Source organism: Anopheles coustani, chromosome 3 (assembly GCF_943734705.1).
Source record: "Anopheles coustani chromosome 3, idAnoCousDA_361_x.2, whole genome shotgun sequence".
NCBI lineage: Eukaryota > Metazoa > Arthropoda > Insecta > Diptera > Culicidae > Anopheles > Anopheles coustani.
Window position 1 is genome coordinate 29,690,304 of NC_071288.1, and position 17,820 is coordinate 29,708,123.

The following is a 17,820-nucleotide window of genomic DNA, read 5'->3' on the forward strand; positions in this document are numbered from 1 at the left end:
ACAGTTTTCCGCAAGTGTTTTCCGTACAGCTTCCGATATCGTCGTATCGTTTTACGATTATAGCAGTTTTAATTCGGTGCTCCAACCGTACGCACGTTCCTGCGGCGGGCAGGAATTAGCGCAGCAGGCTTCTTTACGACGTATGCTCCCCGATGTGGCCCTTCCGCCTGCTATCGGGGCCCGCCCACCAACTGTCCGCATGGCACGCCGCGGCTGTAATATGGTGCTGCCATTTCGCAGAAATCCAATCAACATTAAATTTATGTTTACAGCGCACTCGCCGGAGTGATCGTATTTTTTCTTTATCCCTTCCCTCTGCCAAACCCCCCGAAGACAAACGCCAATAACACAGCATCCGTCTTTATTATTATTATTTTTCTTCCACCCCGCCGAAGGATGTTTCGGATATCGCGTGGCTTGGCGTACCTTCGATCGCCCCGGGGAACAGTGGTGGGATGGAAAACCCTTCCCGAGCATGAGGGGCGAATGTGCCTGCTGTGGGGGAGGGCACGGTTTCCGCACCACTACAGCAAAAGCACCCAAGCGAGCGGGCGGACAAAAGAAATAAGTGCATTAGTATTTTTATGTGTTTATGGTCCGCAACTTTAGAAGAGGTCCTTAATCTTTACTGCGATACACACACACACACCGTGCCATGTTTTTGTTATTACCAGATGGAACGGATGAAAGAGGAGAAGGGTGTTTGAAGAGGAGGCACCCTTTGATAACCTGATAGCGGATTTTCCACCGGAGAGCAGGGAGTTCTTTTATGTTTTTCCTTCGCCTTTCCTAGCTCCGCCCTGGATGTACGTTATGCGTAGCACAACAAAAAAGAAGGAACTTTATTCCGCAAACGAACCACCAACATTCGCTGCATTTTTATAGCAAAAACGGCACTCTCATAATGGCGTCCTACCCGGCTGGCGGCTGGTTCCCTTTGGCCCCACCAACGGACTAGCACCAGATCACTAAATTGCTAATCGAATTTGTAAGCTATTATTTTTGGCTTCACTGGCAATTCGGGAAAGAGTTTTTTTTTCTTGTATGTGTGTTTTACCAATTTGCTTCCTTGGGAGGATGGCCCGAAGGACCTCACTCTTTATGGGAAATGGATGTTGGCTTCCATTTTCCGGGCTGCTAATGGATGTTGGCTTCTTTTTCGCGGATACATTTACGAGCGAATCTTAATTTGCTGCGAGGGCTTTGCGCGACGATAACTGATGCCAGAAAGTTCGTCTTGAAGGCGTATGCATGATGAATGGATGACCACCGGTTCCTTTTAGCAAAACGCAACGGTTTTTCCATTCCCACACCAGGATGCGTCGTCCCGGGATGATGGTAAACTGATTTCCTGTGCGTGCCTGCAACGTCATGGAGGGATTGATTTATCGTTTTATTGCACAAACCGAGCGACGTGGCAGTGGTTCCGATGATCTGTGTCTCAAGTTTTCCCAGTCCGATTGTTGTAGAAAACTAGAGCACCATCCTGCAAAGGAAACAGTTTCAAATCCCCGGCCGTGCACATTCGTTACAGCTTCGTCCGCGTCACACAACACACCGATCCGATATTGCACAACGGGGTATTCCGTATTCCCCGTCCGGGCTGGCATCGGGATCTCTTTCCCGGAATCAGATCACGTCGATGACAAGAACAACGACGACGGCGACGATGGCGATGGCGGGATCGCTGCCGAACTCCTCGAATTGGTGCAATAAAACCCTTCGCCAGCCCAACACTCTGGTTTCGCTGTCAGTTTCCTGACTCGACCGCATCCTTGCCTTCGTTCGGGTTGTAAAAGGGCTGCCGTGAGCCGGTAGAACCCAGTTCGTTCGACGGACGGCTTGCTGTGCGCTTTCCTTCGTCCACTAAAACACGCATTGCGATTTTTGTCGGGTGGCTGTTTTTTATCCGCATTTGTTTTTTTTAACGAACACCGTTTCGATTGTTTGGATACACCGGCAATGGCGTAGCGAATCAGCAATATGGCACTGCAACTGCACGGTTGGACGTTTATGATGGTAGCTTAGGATGCATGTTTTGTTGAAATTAATTTTCTAGAGTGTTCTCCATTTTTTTCTGTTTTTGGGAATTTTCGGTAAGCTCTGTTTTGTTCCTTTGCCTTTTTCAATTTTTACTTTACATTTGAGTGACTTATTTGTGTTTCTTTGTCAAACAGCAAATATTATACATTGTATGTGTTTTACATTTTCTTTTTAACAATCGTTTTGTTTGAAGTATTTGATTTTTTAAATTAATTTCTCAATTCCAAGCTCAATTACTTCACTAATCACTTATATTTTCTTTTTAACAATCGTTTTGTTTGAAGTATATGATTTTAAAAAATAATTTCTCAGTTCCAAACTCAATTACTTCACTAAACACTAAACGTCATTTTCATTCCTTGAAACAATCGTTTTCAATTTAATTTATTTCTGTTTTGTAAACATGTCTCGCTAGATACGATTGTTTAGTACTAAACACTATTTTATACTTGCATCGTTTGGACTTTTGTCTGTGGCTTGCTGATGGTGTACTGTGAATTGCTATCAGTGTGGATACACAATCTGATCACACCAGTAACGTTTCTATCTGAACATAAAATGATACAATTTGCGAACCATTCATGAATTCTAAAAAAATTGGAATATAATATACTTCCAGTATCGAACAGTCGTTTCGCCAATTGAAATACATTTCACTCTTTAAGCTGTAAGTTGATTAGCAAATTCAGTGGAATCGGATAAAAATTATATTTAAAACAAGTCTAGTTTTATGTTAGTTAAACCGAAAAGCAATCAACAATATGAGATGAACAGTAGCTTCGAGTTGATGCTTTAAATATTTTAAATATGCCGTCAAAACTTAAACACGAAATATTCCATCCAAGAAATGACACTTCAAATGCAAATTTTGATTGAAAATACTAGAATGTGCCTTATGCTCATTCCGCAATTAAACGATCTTTCCAAATTTAAAGCGTTATCTTAGAATTCGTATTGTCAAATAACTGGAAATATCTTACATTCTTCTTAAATTAAACCACGGACACACACATCGGGCGTGGAATATTTCCAATCAACCCTCCCTCACCCCATCCACCGCCTTTGTGTCCATTTGGACTTCGTTTGGAATGTTATCGCTTCTAAAACCACCAAACCCAGCCTTCTCCTCCAACCCTCCACACGAGAGTAAAATCCCGGAAAACGGGCGCCCCAAATTCTGCAGTCTGCATTCTCATCCTCGCACATCTATGCAGCAGTTCCGTTCCACAACTCCCTCCTCCCCCACGTCGCAGGCAATGAAAAGCCGGAAACAATGAATATCTAATCTAGCAGGCAATAAACCAAATCTTCCTTTTATTCATTTATTCAGCAGAAGGCAGAAGGGTCTGACTTTTGAAATTAAATCCTGCCATTCAGCCGATGCATATGTGTGTGCGCTACTGTTTCCCTACAAAAAGAAGGAATGAAATGTGCATGAGTTGTAAAGAGAAAACGTAGAAAACGGGAAACCTGCACTTCCGCCATGATGGAACGTGAAGGTCTCCTTCCCGGACTCCATTCCGTGTTTTCAGTGGAACCTCCATCCTAACATGTTTTCAACGGAATCCACGCATTCTGGCGACGCATGAGGTTGACCCACGCATTCACAGATTCCGGGACGTTCGTGTGTGTTTGGGTGCACATCCCATCGTGATTCCTATTCATAAATCAAACGAGTGTAAAAATATTTCCAAGAAATGAAGAGCCATCAAGAGCCGGCCGTGAACCGACCGTCCGAAGCTTTTGGTGGTACCCGTTTCAGACGGCAGTGTGCTCCCGTCGAGCAGCATATTCGGTTGATTCCAACCGCGATGGAGATTTTTTCTTTTTTATTTACCATTTTTCGTTCCTCTCCACTGTGTAATGTTGATAAATACAAAAATATACACCCATCCGGGTTTAGCAATTTCGGGCCAAAAATCGGGCCCCAGGTCGCGAACGCTTTGGAGGAAAAGCGCTCGCTCGCTATTGTCCTGTGCACCGAGGGCATTGCCTGTGTTCGACCATGCTGGCAGTTCCTTCTTCCTCGGAAATACCAACGGCAAACGTCCTCAAAAACACAGCGACTGACCGGGAGCAGCGAAGGGGAAGCGAATAGAATTCAGCCAAATTTGTAGGGCGTCAGCAAACGTCACACAGATGATGGGGAGAATTTTGTTCGCCCCCGACCTCAGATTTTCCTCCCATTTCCCGCAGCATTCCCTCCCGCGCGACAAACGCGGCGGGACCCAGCAACCATCTGCTGACGATTGTTTGGTGCTCAAACAGTCCGCCCGACGCACGAACCGGCGTGGAAAACGGAAACCCGACAAGAAAAACAAGGGTGCAAAACTTAGCTTAGCTAGGGGGAAAAAACAAGATGGCCGGTACTGCTCGGTTCCACCATTTTTGCGCTGTCCACGGCCCGCCACCGTGTCCGTGTACAACCGGTGCGAGGAAGGCACGGTTTTCCGATTCGAAATTGCTTTGGAAATGTTCCATTCTGTTGGTTTGATTGCAAATTATATTTTCCTTGAATGAAGCGACCGTCTACGAGGGGGAGGAGGATAGGATGGGATGGTGCGTTCGAGGCGAGTAGATGCTGCAAAAGAAAATATCTCTCCAGGACATTCTGCTCCATCGTGCACGTCGGATCTTCTGTTCGTTGCTTTTATTTTCATTTTTGCGAAAATTTTGTAATCCGATTTTCAACTTTTTATCACAGACTAAAAAATAATAGCACAGCAGTTGCAATGAATGACCGGTTTTTTTTTTTTATTATTTTATTTCCGAATGAATTTTAAATATGATTCACGGAAAAAAAAACGAAAAGAAAAAGCAAAACCTTTACAATGGAAATTAAAAACGATTTATCTCCTCTTTCGCAGTTTCGTCGCCGGAAAATGTGCCCAATCACCATGCGTACGTGCAGTATGTCGACTCGGACTTGTACACCAGCTCCGGCCAGGGGCAGACACAGATGTAAGTGTTTTTACCGTCGTCATCAATACTGTAGAAAGTTTCATTGCAATTATGTTGTGACCACAAACAGTCTGTTTCGAGATTCCTGCACCTGCTTGGAATTCGAAAAAGGTAACTTTGTTCGTGTGACATTGACGCACAACGCGAAGGACAATCACAAGCACAAAAAGCGTGCTCTACTTAAAAAAAGGACTAAACTGATAAAGTTACACTAAAAAAGAAAATGTTTTAATCGTCACACATTCGTCTTTATCACATTGTAAAATTGAGTAAATTACATGAAGCTTACTCTCAGTTTTGCCGCGGTAACAATTGTCTCAACTATCGATTTAGTTCAGCATTTTGTTTAGTTCTGGTTCGTTTGGGTGGAAGAAAGAATGTTAAACAATGTTTTTAAGCTGGTCGGTTAGATGTCTGTGCATGCTGTTAAGTTATAGCAACTTGTAGGTGCATGGAAACTCAACAAAGAACACAAAACTACTTCAAAGCTATACGCCAGACCCACTGGTAGATTATAAGAGAGAAACCAGGATTTAGGGGTTTCATTTTTTTAATGCACAAAAAATAATGTGAAAGATGTAATACTTTAAGTGGGAAGAAAGACACAGGAGACCCTAAACTTCCCAGAAGTTTATTACAGGACCATTTCGATTAAGTTTTTGGGCTTTTTTGAGAAAGTAAGAACCGTTTCTCTTTTAAATAAAACATACTATTTATTTTAAATAGTAAACGGGGTTATAAAGTGATCTTACAGTTTAGTATCACAAGTACAGTTTACATTTTGGGACAGCTAGATCAATCACTAAATCGGTCGGCATACGTTTCTTAATAAGGACCAGTTGTCGGCGTCTTGCGAAACGTTTCTTGAGCGTGTCGGAAACGCAGGCGAGTTACTGAACGACGGTCCAAAGACACGTCCCCGGAATTGACCACGCCTGGGATGTGGAGCTTGAGTACCCCACGGTTTCGAAGCAACATTTGGAGAAATCCTATCAGGCTAATCACCTTAGCTATGTCCATTGCGCGTGCTACCAACGACTGACACAACAAACTACCGTTTCGGCATCAAGAAGAGATTTAGCAGAACCTCCTTCTGCATTAGGTTCAGGTCCCTCACTCTGTGCAGCCAAACCAGCCGACGAAATTGGTCAACCACCACATCCCAGTTGTGGCCCGTTGCTTCGCGGATGCTGTTTGAGAACAGTATCTCGAGTTCCCGGAGGTGCAGCGCATGGCAAACGCCTCTATTGCATCTCGGCCCCGCTCAATCTTGGAAAGGGAGGTAGTCACCACTGAGATGCCATCGGCATATGACCAGGTTATCCCGCTCCGATCCCCGCAAATGGCTTCGATTCTTCGAAAAAGGATCGCCTTGTCTGACTGATCGTTGGATAGGAAGTCTGATCATCGACCAGCAAACGACATGAGGAACTCATGGTAGTCCTGAGAAAATCTCTTTTTCAACGGTATTAACATCTTAAAAGATAAACGTCTTTTTGAGGCTCCATCAAGGTTACTCCTAAATTTGAGTCATATAGAACGATCGAACAGGTATAAGGATAGCGCCATCTAGGAACTCATGGACACAAACATTTGTAACCACCGTTTGAATTAAATTTTATAACAAAAAATAGTTGCACCAGGATGTAAAGCACATTTATATTGCTAACAACTATGTGAGTAATGTATCAGCAAATCCTTTTGGTTGCAATTTTAAGCAAATCCTTCTACATCTAGCGGCGATTGTAACCTCAAAATTGATTCATTTTTGGACTCAAGGTAAAGAGACATTAGAAGCTGTTACGATCCAACCTGTAGAAGCAAGTATTGCTTCGTTCCAGTAACCTTGGGCTCCGCATAAAATGCTTGATTCTAGGAATTTGTCGATCAGTTTTTGCGTACCTGAATTTGTGTAAGATCTTTCGTTCGACACAGAGTTGGAAGGACAAAAAATTGAATATGAGGTTAACAAATCTGTGTAGTAGTTGTTTTAAGTTGTAAATTATGGCTCAAATTGATGAATTAGTTGCGCACTAATGTATTTCGACTTGTGTCTAACTTGTTCATTGCGTTTTCCTCAGGGCGTATCCTGTGTACACCGTCGGTGACTACGGCTCGAACGGTCAGCAGCAATACTACACCACGGGCGGTAACTACAATACGACCGGCGCTGGCACGAACACGACCGCCACCGGCCATACGGACACAACCGGGACCGGTAATGGGACTGCCAACGGTACCACCACAGCGAACGCCAATGGCACGGTGACGACCGGAAGCGGAGGATCGGCCAATACCGGAACGACCAATCAGCAGCAACAACAACAGCAACAGCAGCAGCAGCAACAACAACAATATCTCGTTCCTGTCGATGAGTCCGTGTTGCTCGGTACGGCCAGTGTGAACGGCACCGGTAACACTTCCGGCGCGCAGCAGCATCCCTCCGATTCTTCGCCGCAAAACATGACGGTAAGTAGTTGAGGCGTGTGGCAGGCCAGCGGAACCGGCGGATGAGAAGCTGGTTAGGATAATGGTACGGATCGATCAGCAATCGGGGAAACCGCAAACTAGCATCGCACGCACCAACACCCCCACACACACACACACACACACGTACACATACTGCTATTGCTGGTTGCGCCATTCCGGTGAAGCTGTGTTGCCAATTTTCTCCACTGAAGCGGACACACCGGACAAACCCACAGCAGGTGCCTGTGGTTTACCGCGGATCTGGATACCGACGATGTCCGAAACGGTGAAACCATCGGTGGACGATTGTTATCGAACTGCGCTCCAGTGCCAGTAATCGATGGTGGACGGGGTCCAATTTGAACGAAATATCCGTTTCCTTGCTTCCGTACTTTTTTTGTCCTCCAATTTCGACCACATCCGCGCCAGCATCGGTTTGGTCGGTTTATTTGCGTTCCGCTTTTCATCAATAAGTTTCCCAACCTATTCACTGTTTCCGCGCTTGTTTTTCACGCCTGCTACAGGGGGTTGTGTGGGAGGTTCCTCCACTATACGGGTGGTGGTGGTTCCGGTTTGTGTGTTGTTTGGTTTTGTACTCTCCGTGCCTCTCTATTGTTTGTATTTGTTTTTATTTCCCCCCTTTCGATATCGGTTTTCGTCCATGATTTCCATCCGATTGATTCACACTCGACAGTCGCGGTTTTTGACGAGAGTTGTTACTTAATTAACTCCACCCCGTGCACTTACCTACTCACTTGCACATTCCCACCCCCTGCTCGAGTGCGTGTGAGGCTCGTGTATTGATTGCAGTTTTCGCGTCATCGAAAAACGAGTGCGTGGTTTTTACCAATCATTTGAGCCATGCTTTGTTATTACTTGTTTTATCCTTTCCAACTGGTCATCTGAGTGTTTGTTTTATTTCCCTTTGGTGGACGTTCTTAATGCATGGAGTCCTCTTCATCATGGAAAATTATGCTGGATTGTCCAGGATGCGAGATTATTATCCCGGGGTGTGTCGTGCTTTTTTTTTACTGTTGATGTGAAAAAAACCTGTCGACATTGTATCGTACATTAAAGATGAATAAATTGTCGACATTTTTGTTTGTTTGTGCGATAGGACACGCTGGTACTTGCTGGATTTTTCTTCCATATTTAATTTCAAACGGTTTGAGGCACGTTGCACGTTGTATTTAATATTGTATTGCCATCATGCGATACACAGTGTCATTGTTTTAAGTATTTTTATTTCATACCGAAATTTTCAAAATCATGTTTTTTACTTTTCTTAAACGCGCTTCCAGTCCGTTAGTGCACCATTTTATTAAATTCAAACATTTTCGGAATCGAAAGTTGTTTTTTGTAGCTTGTTCTATTTCATTTTTTCACTTGTAAATGTTTGATTATGACTGATGAGTTGTAGTGCTAGATTTGGTGGTAAATGTAACAATTACTGCTTGACAGAGTAGAAAGCTACACATTTTTTAATTACATGGAATACGTATGTATGGTTGTTCCTATCTACGTTCGAAATTTTGGTCTTCGGGGGTTTGGTTTAATTTTAGTGATTAGTGCTGGGCTTAGTATTACAGATGAATACCTGTTAGGGTTTAGTTAATTTACGCGATCCCGAAGGAAAGAAACCCATCAACCTATCACCTCCTTGTGCTTCATTCATTGTATGTTATTTCATTTGCTTTCGCAATGCACCAATAAATACTAACACTATGCTCTCTCTCTCTCTTTTTCATTCTTTTTTCTTCTTCTCTGATCTTCTCTCTCACTTAACTTCCGCCATCTGCCTACTGGGTCTGTCCCTGTCTGCCTTTTACCCTTGTGCACCCACATTCACGTACCTTGTGTGACATTTGTTCAACCACATTCGCTCATCAAAACAACCCAGGACGTAGCATCCTATTTGCACGCACAGGCAAACACCTCCACCATGGCGGGTCAGGATCTCGATCCCACCCCCGGCCTAACCCATGCTGCACGCGTGCTGCCCGCTACGGTAAGCCCCAAGGCGTTTTCACTTTTCCCCTCCAGACTCCAGACCAGCTGCAAGCTTGCTTTGCTTTTCTTCCATTTGTTTTCCGTCCGTGTGTGTGTGTGTGTATGTGTGCCTAAGGTATTGTTTACCCAATTGATTTCCCGCGTTGTTTCCGTTGTTTCTTCCGTTGCCCGTGTTTGATACTGAGGCTAAAATGGGGCCTTTTCTCCTATTATCAACTTTGCAGGTCAATTGGCTGATGGAAAACTACGAAACGGCGGACGGTGTTAGCTTGCCACGCTCGACCCTCTACAACCACTACATGTGGCACTGCAACGAAAACAAGCTGGACGCGGTCAATGCGGCCAGCTTCGGCAAGCTGATCCGCTCGGTGTTCAACGGGCTGAGGACGCGCCGGTTGGGCACGCGGGGCAACAGCAAGTACCACTACTACGGCATCCGCATCAAGCCGACGTCCCCGCTGGTGAACGCGATCGAGTGTAAGCCCCATCTGGCGGGTGGAGGAGGTGGCGGAATGCTTGGTACTGGCCATCATCAGCAGCTCGGAAGCAATGGGTTGGGTGGTGGTGGTGGTGGTGGTTCGGGGGTGATGGGAGGCAACAATGGGAGCGGTGGAAGCAATGGGATGCACGTGCACGGTTCGTCCAACAGCCATGGCCACGGTAATGGTCTGCAGAACAACGGGTCTATGGGCCACGGGGGTGGCGTTGGGGGTGCCGGACATCTCCAGCAAGGTGGTGGCGCTGGTCATGGGATGTCGATGCATGGCCACGGCGGTCGGGTGGGCAAGAAGAACAGCTTTAAGGCGGAAATGCCCGAAGCATGTGCTCAGGTAAGAACTCGCACGTCGTAAGAAGAAATGCGTTGTTCACGTGTTTGCTTCATTTCTTCCAGTATCTGGGCGATCCGAGCGGTGCCATACCTCAGTTTCCGCTCATCGACATGATTCACCCGCTGCCGGACGACATCACGATGGAGGACGTGGACACGCTGCGCTCAATCTACCGCGAGCACTGCGAGGCATTCCTGGACGCGATCCTCAACCTCGACTTCAACATGATCGAGTCACTGTGGCGCGAGTTCTGGCGCGCGGAGAACAACAACAACAACGGGGACGAGTGCGAGGAAGAGAAGTACCTCAGCAAGCAGAAGCTGTACCTGCTGACGCAGTGCGAGCCGGTGCAGGAGTTCGTGAAGCAGGTCGACTTTCAGTTCTACCAGAACATGGTGGACGTGCTGATCCCGGATGTGCTGCGTCCAATCCCGACCGGCCTGACGCAAGCGATCCGGAACTTCGCCAAGAACCTCGAGGGCTGGCTGACGTCGGCGATGGGCGGCTGCCCGGAGCCGATCGTTGCGATCAAGCTGTCGGCGGTGGCCGCCTTCGGGCAGACGTTGCGCCGCTACACCTCGCTCAACCATCTCGCCCAGGCGGCCCGGGCCGTGCTGCAGAACGGCACGCAGATCGCGCAGATGCTGAGCGACCTGAACCGGGTCGACTTCCGCAACGTGCAGGAGCAGGCGTCCTGGATCTGCCAGTGCGACACGGCGATCGTGCAGCGGCTCGAGAACGACTTCAAGGCGGCCCTGCAGCAGCAGAACACGCTCGAGCAGTGGGCCGGCTGGCTGCAGAACGTGGTCGACGACGCGCTGCAGGATTACCGCGGCAAGCCGAGCTTCGTGCACGCCGCCCGGCAGTTCCTGCTCAAGTGGAGCTTCTACAGCTCAATGGTAATCCGCGACCTGACGCTTCGGTCGGCCGGTAGCTTCGGTAGCTTCCACCTGATTCGGCTGCTGTACGACGAGTACATGTTCTTCATCATCGAGCACAAGGTGGCGAAGGCGACCAACACAACACCGATCGCCGTAATGGGCGAGGTAAGCACGACGGCACGGCCACACACACACACCCATTCCCCCAACTAATTCTCACTCCTTCGTCCATTTCTCCGGCAGCAAAAGGTAAGCGCTCGACCGGCGCAGGACGATCTCGATCGCGTGCTCTACGCCGAGTACGGTATGGTGAACGTGAAGCTTGAACCAAGCGCAAAGCGGATGCGCAGTTAGTCAATTTCCGGTGAAGAGTACACCTAAACAGTGGCCGCCGACCTTGCCGAAGGAAAGATTTTCGTTTGCCGTGTGCCAGCGCCCCATCAGAAAGGATGAGAGGGGGTCGCATACTACAGCTTCAAGCATTCCGTTTACACTACGAAACCAAAACCAAAACCTGACCACGCCATTATTTATCACCTTCCACCATCGCCATACGATACCCGCACAATTGATCCCAAATTACCGAACGTGGCCGAACATGTGTCGCTTGGCGTATGTTCGCTCCATGTTTTCGGTCTGTCCCACATTTGTTTCGTTTTTCGTAGGGTAAACTTTAACGCGAGCACGTTGAAGATTTACGGGTAGTTTTTAATGTACGATATTATTACACGCAGAGACGCACAATTGTTACCACCTTTTGTTTTATCTTAATCCCAGTTCGTAACACATTCGCTTTGCTATACTTTCCGTCACTGTACCAGGATATTATTTATTATTTATTAAAATCGCCACCAGTGAGAAAAATGATGGCTGGCTAATAATTTAAGTTGTTGTTTCCGACAACGCCGTTGACCGACGTATTTAGAACCCGCTGGGTGTTCTATAAGTTCCGACTGGTTCGAGTGCGAAACGCCATCGACGACGGACGGGGGTTCGCTATTATGTGCAACTTTCAATTAAGAAGGTACAAAATCTCCTACAGGATGATGGTTCATAGTAAATAGCGAATTATCGCACAGAAAGGTAGAAAATATTCGAGCACAGTTTTTTTTTTTACGGTCGTGTTGATACATACAAAAACCCTCGACTTCATGCGTATCGACAGATTCCTAATGACAGAATTGGCCGGAGTAAAGTAGTAAAAACAAAACGTAATACTATATTTATCGAGCATTCTCGCGGTCGCTGGTTGGCCTTGTTCCGTAGAGTTTGCCTGTGGAGAAAAGTGTGGATTGTAATTAAGGATGGAAATAGAAGAGAAAAAACAAACATTTAAGAAATGCACCCTCCACACCCACAGAAGGTAAAAAGAAAAACACAGCAAACAACAAACGGCAGTTGTAGTGGTAGCGTTAGTATTCGCTGTCGAGATATAAGCAGTGGAGTGGATAATAAGGGACGTGATTCAATTTGTACCGACTATTAAATATGTATGTGCCTGTCTCGTGATCATCAGAAACCAGTAGAGTAGAGAAGTGTAGCATAAACCGACACAATATGGTAAAATATGAGAGATGATGGTAGAGCTGTATAGCGTTATCGCAAACAAGAACACATAGAAGCAAATACAATAAATCAAACACACTAAAGCAAGCACATCAATCTGTGCTAACGGTGAAATACCCAAACCCAGATGTTGAAGCTATAGGGCTAGCTTTATTTGAGCTGGGAAGGAAGCGACAGCGAATACTTTACGATTCACTTAAATTCGTTTAATATTCTCATCGGTGACCCAGCGTTAGAGCGGACTGTAATGTAAAATGGAAAGACAACTGTTAAGATGCATCCTATAAAAACACACACACAGACACACAAAATCCTGATTGTATATCTATAACAGCAACAGCCATCGGCGTGAGTGTCGCAATGATTGAGTATTTTTAAACTATATTAATACATATGAATATATATATATTTACCGTATAGCGCACGTGCTTATTATCATCCAGAATCGATACCGTCTAGTCGCGAATGTCACCAAAAATTAGTGAACGGTTTGAACAAACCCAAACCAAACGGCGTCTCGGCGAGGCATAGAAGGATAATTAGAAAACAACAAGCGAGGGAAAGTTAAACGCGCGAGCAAGTTCGGCTCGTGGTGTTTCATGAAGGAACCCGGTGAAATACGCCAGCCCGATGGTCACTTCGAACAAATGTTTGTAGACTTTCAAATAATGTGCAATTTTCTTTTTAACAAAACCTTGTGCATTAATGTTTGTTTAAGTTTCGCGCCAGTTTACTGATCGCTGTGTAAAATTCGTGCGTACTGTACATTTCCACCGAGCATGCGTAAACTAGCAAAAAAAAAGGTGTAGGTTTTGCTTTCATCTCGCACTGAAACAAAGTCAAATCATCTTCTGTGAAGGGAGGGTTATATGTTGTGCAAACGCACGCAGCGAGTTGGAAATCGTGCGCCAAATGGGGCAGATAATGGCATAACCTTTTCGGCCCCGAGGAGGGTCGCTCCGGTATGGTTTGAGCGGTAGCTTCAAGTTTTCATCCGAGCATGTTTTGTTTTTCTTTTATAAAACTGATAACCGATGATCGGTAAAAATGTATTTAGACAGCAACCAAAAAAAAGGGGGGTATAAAGAAGAATTATATAAGAAAGGTGTATCGGAGTTACTTTTGAAACTACTTGAGTGAAACAAATAAAAACGGAAATGAAAAAAAAAAAGAACAAGAATGGTTTGTCATCACGGGTGAAACTTAACGGTAAGCAAGGAGTTTATCGTAAGAGTTGATTGTAATCTGTTTTATCGTGCACATATATTTTCCTTATTGGCAAACATGCCACGAATTTTGGTATCGATAAAATATTTTCGAAAGAAAAATATGACATTATGTTCTGACTAATATTTTCACTAGATATTTTATCCGTCAGCCAGCAACGGATGTTTTAGAAAGCAACTGTTGGTGTCCATGGGTTGCTGCATTTCCCTTCCTATCCTATGTTCGACTGCCCTGACATTATCCGTATCCTACTTGCATCATGGATTGCATGCAATGTGGTGTGCAAGCCGTTTTTATTTTTTTTTTTGTTCACTTCGTTCACGCTATTTGTTTGCATTTCACACCATTTCGAGAGCAATAGAAAAATATTGTTTTCGTTTCACTGGTCTCACATAAGAACCGTTGCGAACCGGGGCAGCAGTAGCAACGCGTTTGAACACACATATGGCTTTGGGTTTTGCTTCTTTTCTCTTGCCCCCGGCCGATAACGATCGCTGCAATTGGGTCAGCACTGCACCAACAGATGCACGGTGTTGGCGTGACGCCGGAGGGTGGCCTTGTGCTTAAACTGCGACCAACAGTCCGGACACTGGAAGGGAAAATCCTTCGCATGCACCCGTATGTGGTCGACCCACTGGTCCCGGTCGGGAAAGCTTTCGCTGCACACCCGGCACCGGTACTTGCTGAAGGCGAAGCAGGCCCTACTTCGCATGTGGCGCGCCAACGAGGGCGCGTGCTGAAACTGCGCCAAACAGTTCGGGCAGTGGTGCTGCCGGTTGCTTACGTGCGCCCGGTTCCCATGCTCGGTCAGGGCGGCCAGCGTGCGGAAGGATTTCGGGCAGTACCGGCAACGGTGCGGTCGGATGCCCTCGATAGCTTTCGCTGGATTGGGCCGTTCCACCGCTGGGCCGAGGTTCACCGCGATTTTGAGCGTCGTCGGTGACTCGTTGCCATTGGAAACGGTGGAAGAAGGCGGGGAAGAAGCCGTTCCCGTCGCCGGTCCACCAGCAACAACCGTGTTTACTTGGATGAGATCATTCACCCGCTTGCTGCGCACTCGGAAGTGGTAGAAATCCTCCACCGCCTGCAGACACCGTCGACAGATGGCACAGTCCGCGTCCCCGCTCGGGGATAGCTAAAAATATCAAACCAAGGAGGGGTAAACGTTAAGAAAACCAATAACCAGTCTTCGCAAGGTGATCCACCCAGACGCCCCCCTATTGCGATTTTTTCTACGTTTTTGCATCACACCTAGCAGCTTACTTACCTTGATGTTGGTGCATTCGTCTATTTTCTCTAGCAGCTCGTCACCCTGCAACATCGGAACGACGCCATTTTTCTCCGCGAATCCATCCGGAGGGCAATTCTGCCCAGCGCGAAAAACCCGTCGAAGGTTATCAGTCCCCAGGCAGAGTCGGCAGTACGTTTCTGGTCCAGCCGTGGGGCTACGTGGAGCAGTGAAAAAATTGTGAAAAAACCAAACCCTTTAAAGCTGGGGACGCGGCCTTTGTTTACACAGATTGCACAGAGCACGAATACGACACTTTCAACGTACAGTCTCGCGCACTTACATCTCCATCGTTTGCTCCATCGTTTATCCAAATGTCGTTTCTCTTAACTTGGGGTTGCTTTGAAAATACAATCCTACTGATTTTTCCGTTCGTTTCTATTTATCAACTTACGCAGCCGAGCCGAGCGATCTTGAGCGTTTCAGTAACCCTGCTGCACTGAACCCCCTTCGCTTCTAGAATAATGGTGGTTGCTTCGTGTTGTAATTGTATTTCACAACTTGCGTCGTCCGTGCCTACTTCTTTCCGTGTGTAGCAAAATCAACTGTTCTTCGTTCGCGGAACAACCACGACTTTGTTTGACAACAACCCGCCCACTGTGTTACGAACACCAAACAACTCGTCAGCTGCTCGTACATTCGATGCAGATTGTGGAACGAATGTATTGGTACCTTCGAGGTACGTCTCCGCGAACATTTGACAGTTCCTGGTACCATCTTCAGTTTAAATCTCGCGAAGGAAGTGGAAGATAGTTTGTTTTGTTTTCGCCACCAGTTTTCCACACAAATGGGGGACAGTCGACGACGTGTTTTGGATCTCTACAAACGGGTAATGAGTACGCGGCATGGCGTTTACGGTTAGGGCGCGACGGTAATCCGATGTTGTTTCGTTCCACACAGCTGCAGTACATGGGCCGCGAGTATCCGGGCGGTCCGGACAAATTTCGCCAGCGCTGCTACAACGCCTTCAAGCGCCAGAGCACCGAGACGGATCCGGAGAAAATTGAGAAAGCGATCGGACTGGGCGAGTATGTCGTCAAAGAGATCGAGGCCCTGTACAGCCTGCGGAAGTACCGCGCCATGAAGCGACGATATTACGACGAAAAATGATCATCAATCGCACAACAGATGATCTGCTGAAGGAAGACACTAGCGATTGCGGTGGTGATAAGGCACCGTCGTTAGATAGATTGATATGACCTTCACGATAAGGATGGCAAAAACAAAATGTGAGACGGCAGTTTTAACTGAAGCTTTACAGCTAACTTTTGAGTACGCTAACGCAAGCTTGTATGTATATAATTGATAGTTTTTTCAAAGCAATAAAATATGTACATTTTATTAGACGATGTAGCTCTTGTACGGAATCGGATCATTTCGCCTCGGTTGCAACAACGCATTCCCCATTTCGCTAAAATCTAAAAGAACTGAACACCAGAGTTGTTATGTTTTTCATCGTTCAATGTTTTATTCTTTTTTTATATTTGTTTCCTCATTTATGTGTTTTTTTTTTCATCTCAAGTACATGTTTTTTGATACAAAAATTTTAAAGAAGTTCGCCTCGGCAGCGTACGCTTTCTTAGTTACTAAGTTAAAATTTGTTACATGCTATATTGTACAGAATGAATGTTTTCTTAAACACAAATTCTTATGATTATTTGCCTTACGCTAGCACTTTTCATCGGCTTTTCGACGACGCGGTGTCTAATATCTATTTTATTTTCATCTCGTACGATCACATCTTGTCCACACGTGTGGGAAAGCTGGCACGTGCTTGCAAGTACGACCAGCGGGGTACACAAGTAGGGGACAGTTAACCATCTCCGTCGGGTCTAATGTATTTTAGCAGGCACCAAAATATATTGGATCCGTAATTATTACCCACCCCTAACGGCTATAGTACTGCACGTAAGGGATTGGATGCCCCGTTAAACCTTACACTGTACACTGAAACTGAAATGCTGAAAACTTATTATAAATTGAGTCGTAAAACTATTTCAAATACAATACTAACATGCGCGACCAAACCCGGCCCGGCCGGCTGCAGTTGTTGTCTCGTGTTGAGGAAAGCGATAAAGCTAACAACAAATTAAGCAAAACACAAACAGCATTGGGACGCTGTGCTGATCGTACAGTGGGGTGGTCCCGCGCCGATCCTGAAGATCCTTCCGGTACGACAATATAAAAAAACGAAGAAAAAAACTATACAATATTCGCACTGCACTTAAACAACTTTGTACTGATGGATTGTTTCTACTGTGTTTTTTTCAAACCTCCATACGTTTTGTTCGCATTTCCTCCACATCGTGTTATGATTGCATTTTCACCGAAAGAGATCCACGACAATTTTTTTCTCTGTCGCTAAGGTTTTATTCGAGTGATACTTTAATTCAATCTTATCTCACGGCAATGTTCACACTTCGGGAAGCAGTACTACCCCCATTTTCATGTTTATCCAACCATGGATGTTCTTGTGTAACAAACGTTGACAAAATTGTAATAAAGTATCACAACGTCACCGTCTTCCTTTTAGCGACAAACAACA

At 45.8% G+C, this 17,820-nt stretch overlaps 3 protein-coding genes across 3 annotated transcripts in view; 2 read left to right on the plus strand and 1 right to left on the minus strand.

Annotated features, from left to right (window-relative positions):
* LOC131272174 (DNA-binding protein RFX2) overlaps positions 1-13,144 on the plus strand; it is a 28,828-nt gene extending 15,684 nt beyond the window's left edge. Inside the window, exons 4-9 of the mRNA XM_058273825.1 lie at positions 4,911-5,004; positions 7,086-7,473; positions 9,374-9,481; positions 9,708-10,313; positions 10,376-11,359; positions 11,438-13,144. Coding sequence (XP_058129808.1) covers positions 4,911-5,004; positions 7,086-7,473; positions 9,374-9,481; positions 9,708-10,313; positions 10,376-11,359; positions 11,438-11,548 — 2,291 coding nt within the window. The 3' untranslated portion in view covers positions 11,549-13,144. The remainder of the gene's footprint in view (positions 1-4,910; positions 5,005-7,085; positions 7,474-9,373; positions 9,482-9,707; positions 10,314-10,375; positions 11,360-11,437) is intronic.
* Positions 13,145-14,002: 858 nt separating this feature from the next.
* On the minus strand, positions 14,003-15,842 carry LOC131272608 (putative zinc finger and SCAN domain-containing protein 5D). The gene is made up of 3 exons (XM_058274420.1): positions 15,559-15,842; positions 15,255-15,432; positions 14,003-15,122 (listed from the first exon to the last, which is right to left on the minus strand). The coding sequence occupies exons 1-3, from the start codon at positions 15,576-15,578 to the stop codon at positions 14,493-14,495; spliced, it is 828 nt and encodes a 275-aa protein (XP_058130403.1). The 5' UTR covers positions 15,579-15,842; the 3' UTR covers positions 14,003-14,492.
* Positions 15,843-15,973: 131 nt separating this feature from the next.
* Positions 15,974-16,628, plus strand: LOC131258723 (electron transfer flavoprotein regulatory factor 1). Its single transcript, XM_058260099.1, has 2 exons — positions 15,974-16,104; positions 16,176-16,628. The coding sequence occupies exons 1-2, from the start codon at positions 16,063-16,065 to the stop codon at positions 16,383-16,385; spliced, it is 252 nt and encodes an 83-aa protein (XP_058116082.1). The 5' UTR covers positions 15,974-16,062; the 3' UTR covers positions 16,386-16,628.
* The last annotated feature ends 1,192 nt before the right edge of the window (positions 16,629-17,820 follow it).

Coding starts and splice junctions, on each gene's coding strand:
- LOC131272608 (XM_058274420.1), bottom strand. CDS start 15,578: ATGGAGCAAACGATGGAGAT. Junction 15,433..15,558: donor ATGGAGCAAACGATGGAGAT/GTAAGTGCGCGA, acceptor TGCTCCACGTAG/CCCCACGGCTGGACCAGAAA. Junction 15,123..15,254: donor ACGAATGCACCAACATCAAG/GTAAGTAAGCTG, acceptor TGATATTTTTAG/CTATCCCCGAGCGGGGACGC.
- LOC131258723 (XM_058260099.1), top strand. CDS start 16,063: ATGGGGGACAGTCGACGACGTGTTTTGGATCTCTACAAACGG. Junction 16,105..16,175: donor TTTTGGATCTCTACAAACGG/GTAATGAGTACG, acceptor CGTTCCACACAG/CTGCAGTACATGGGCCGCGA.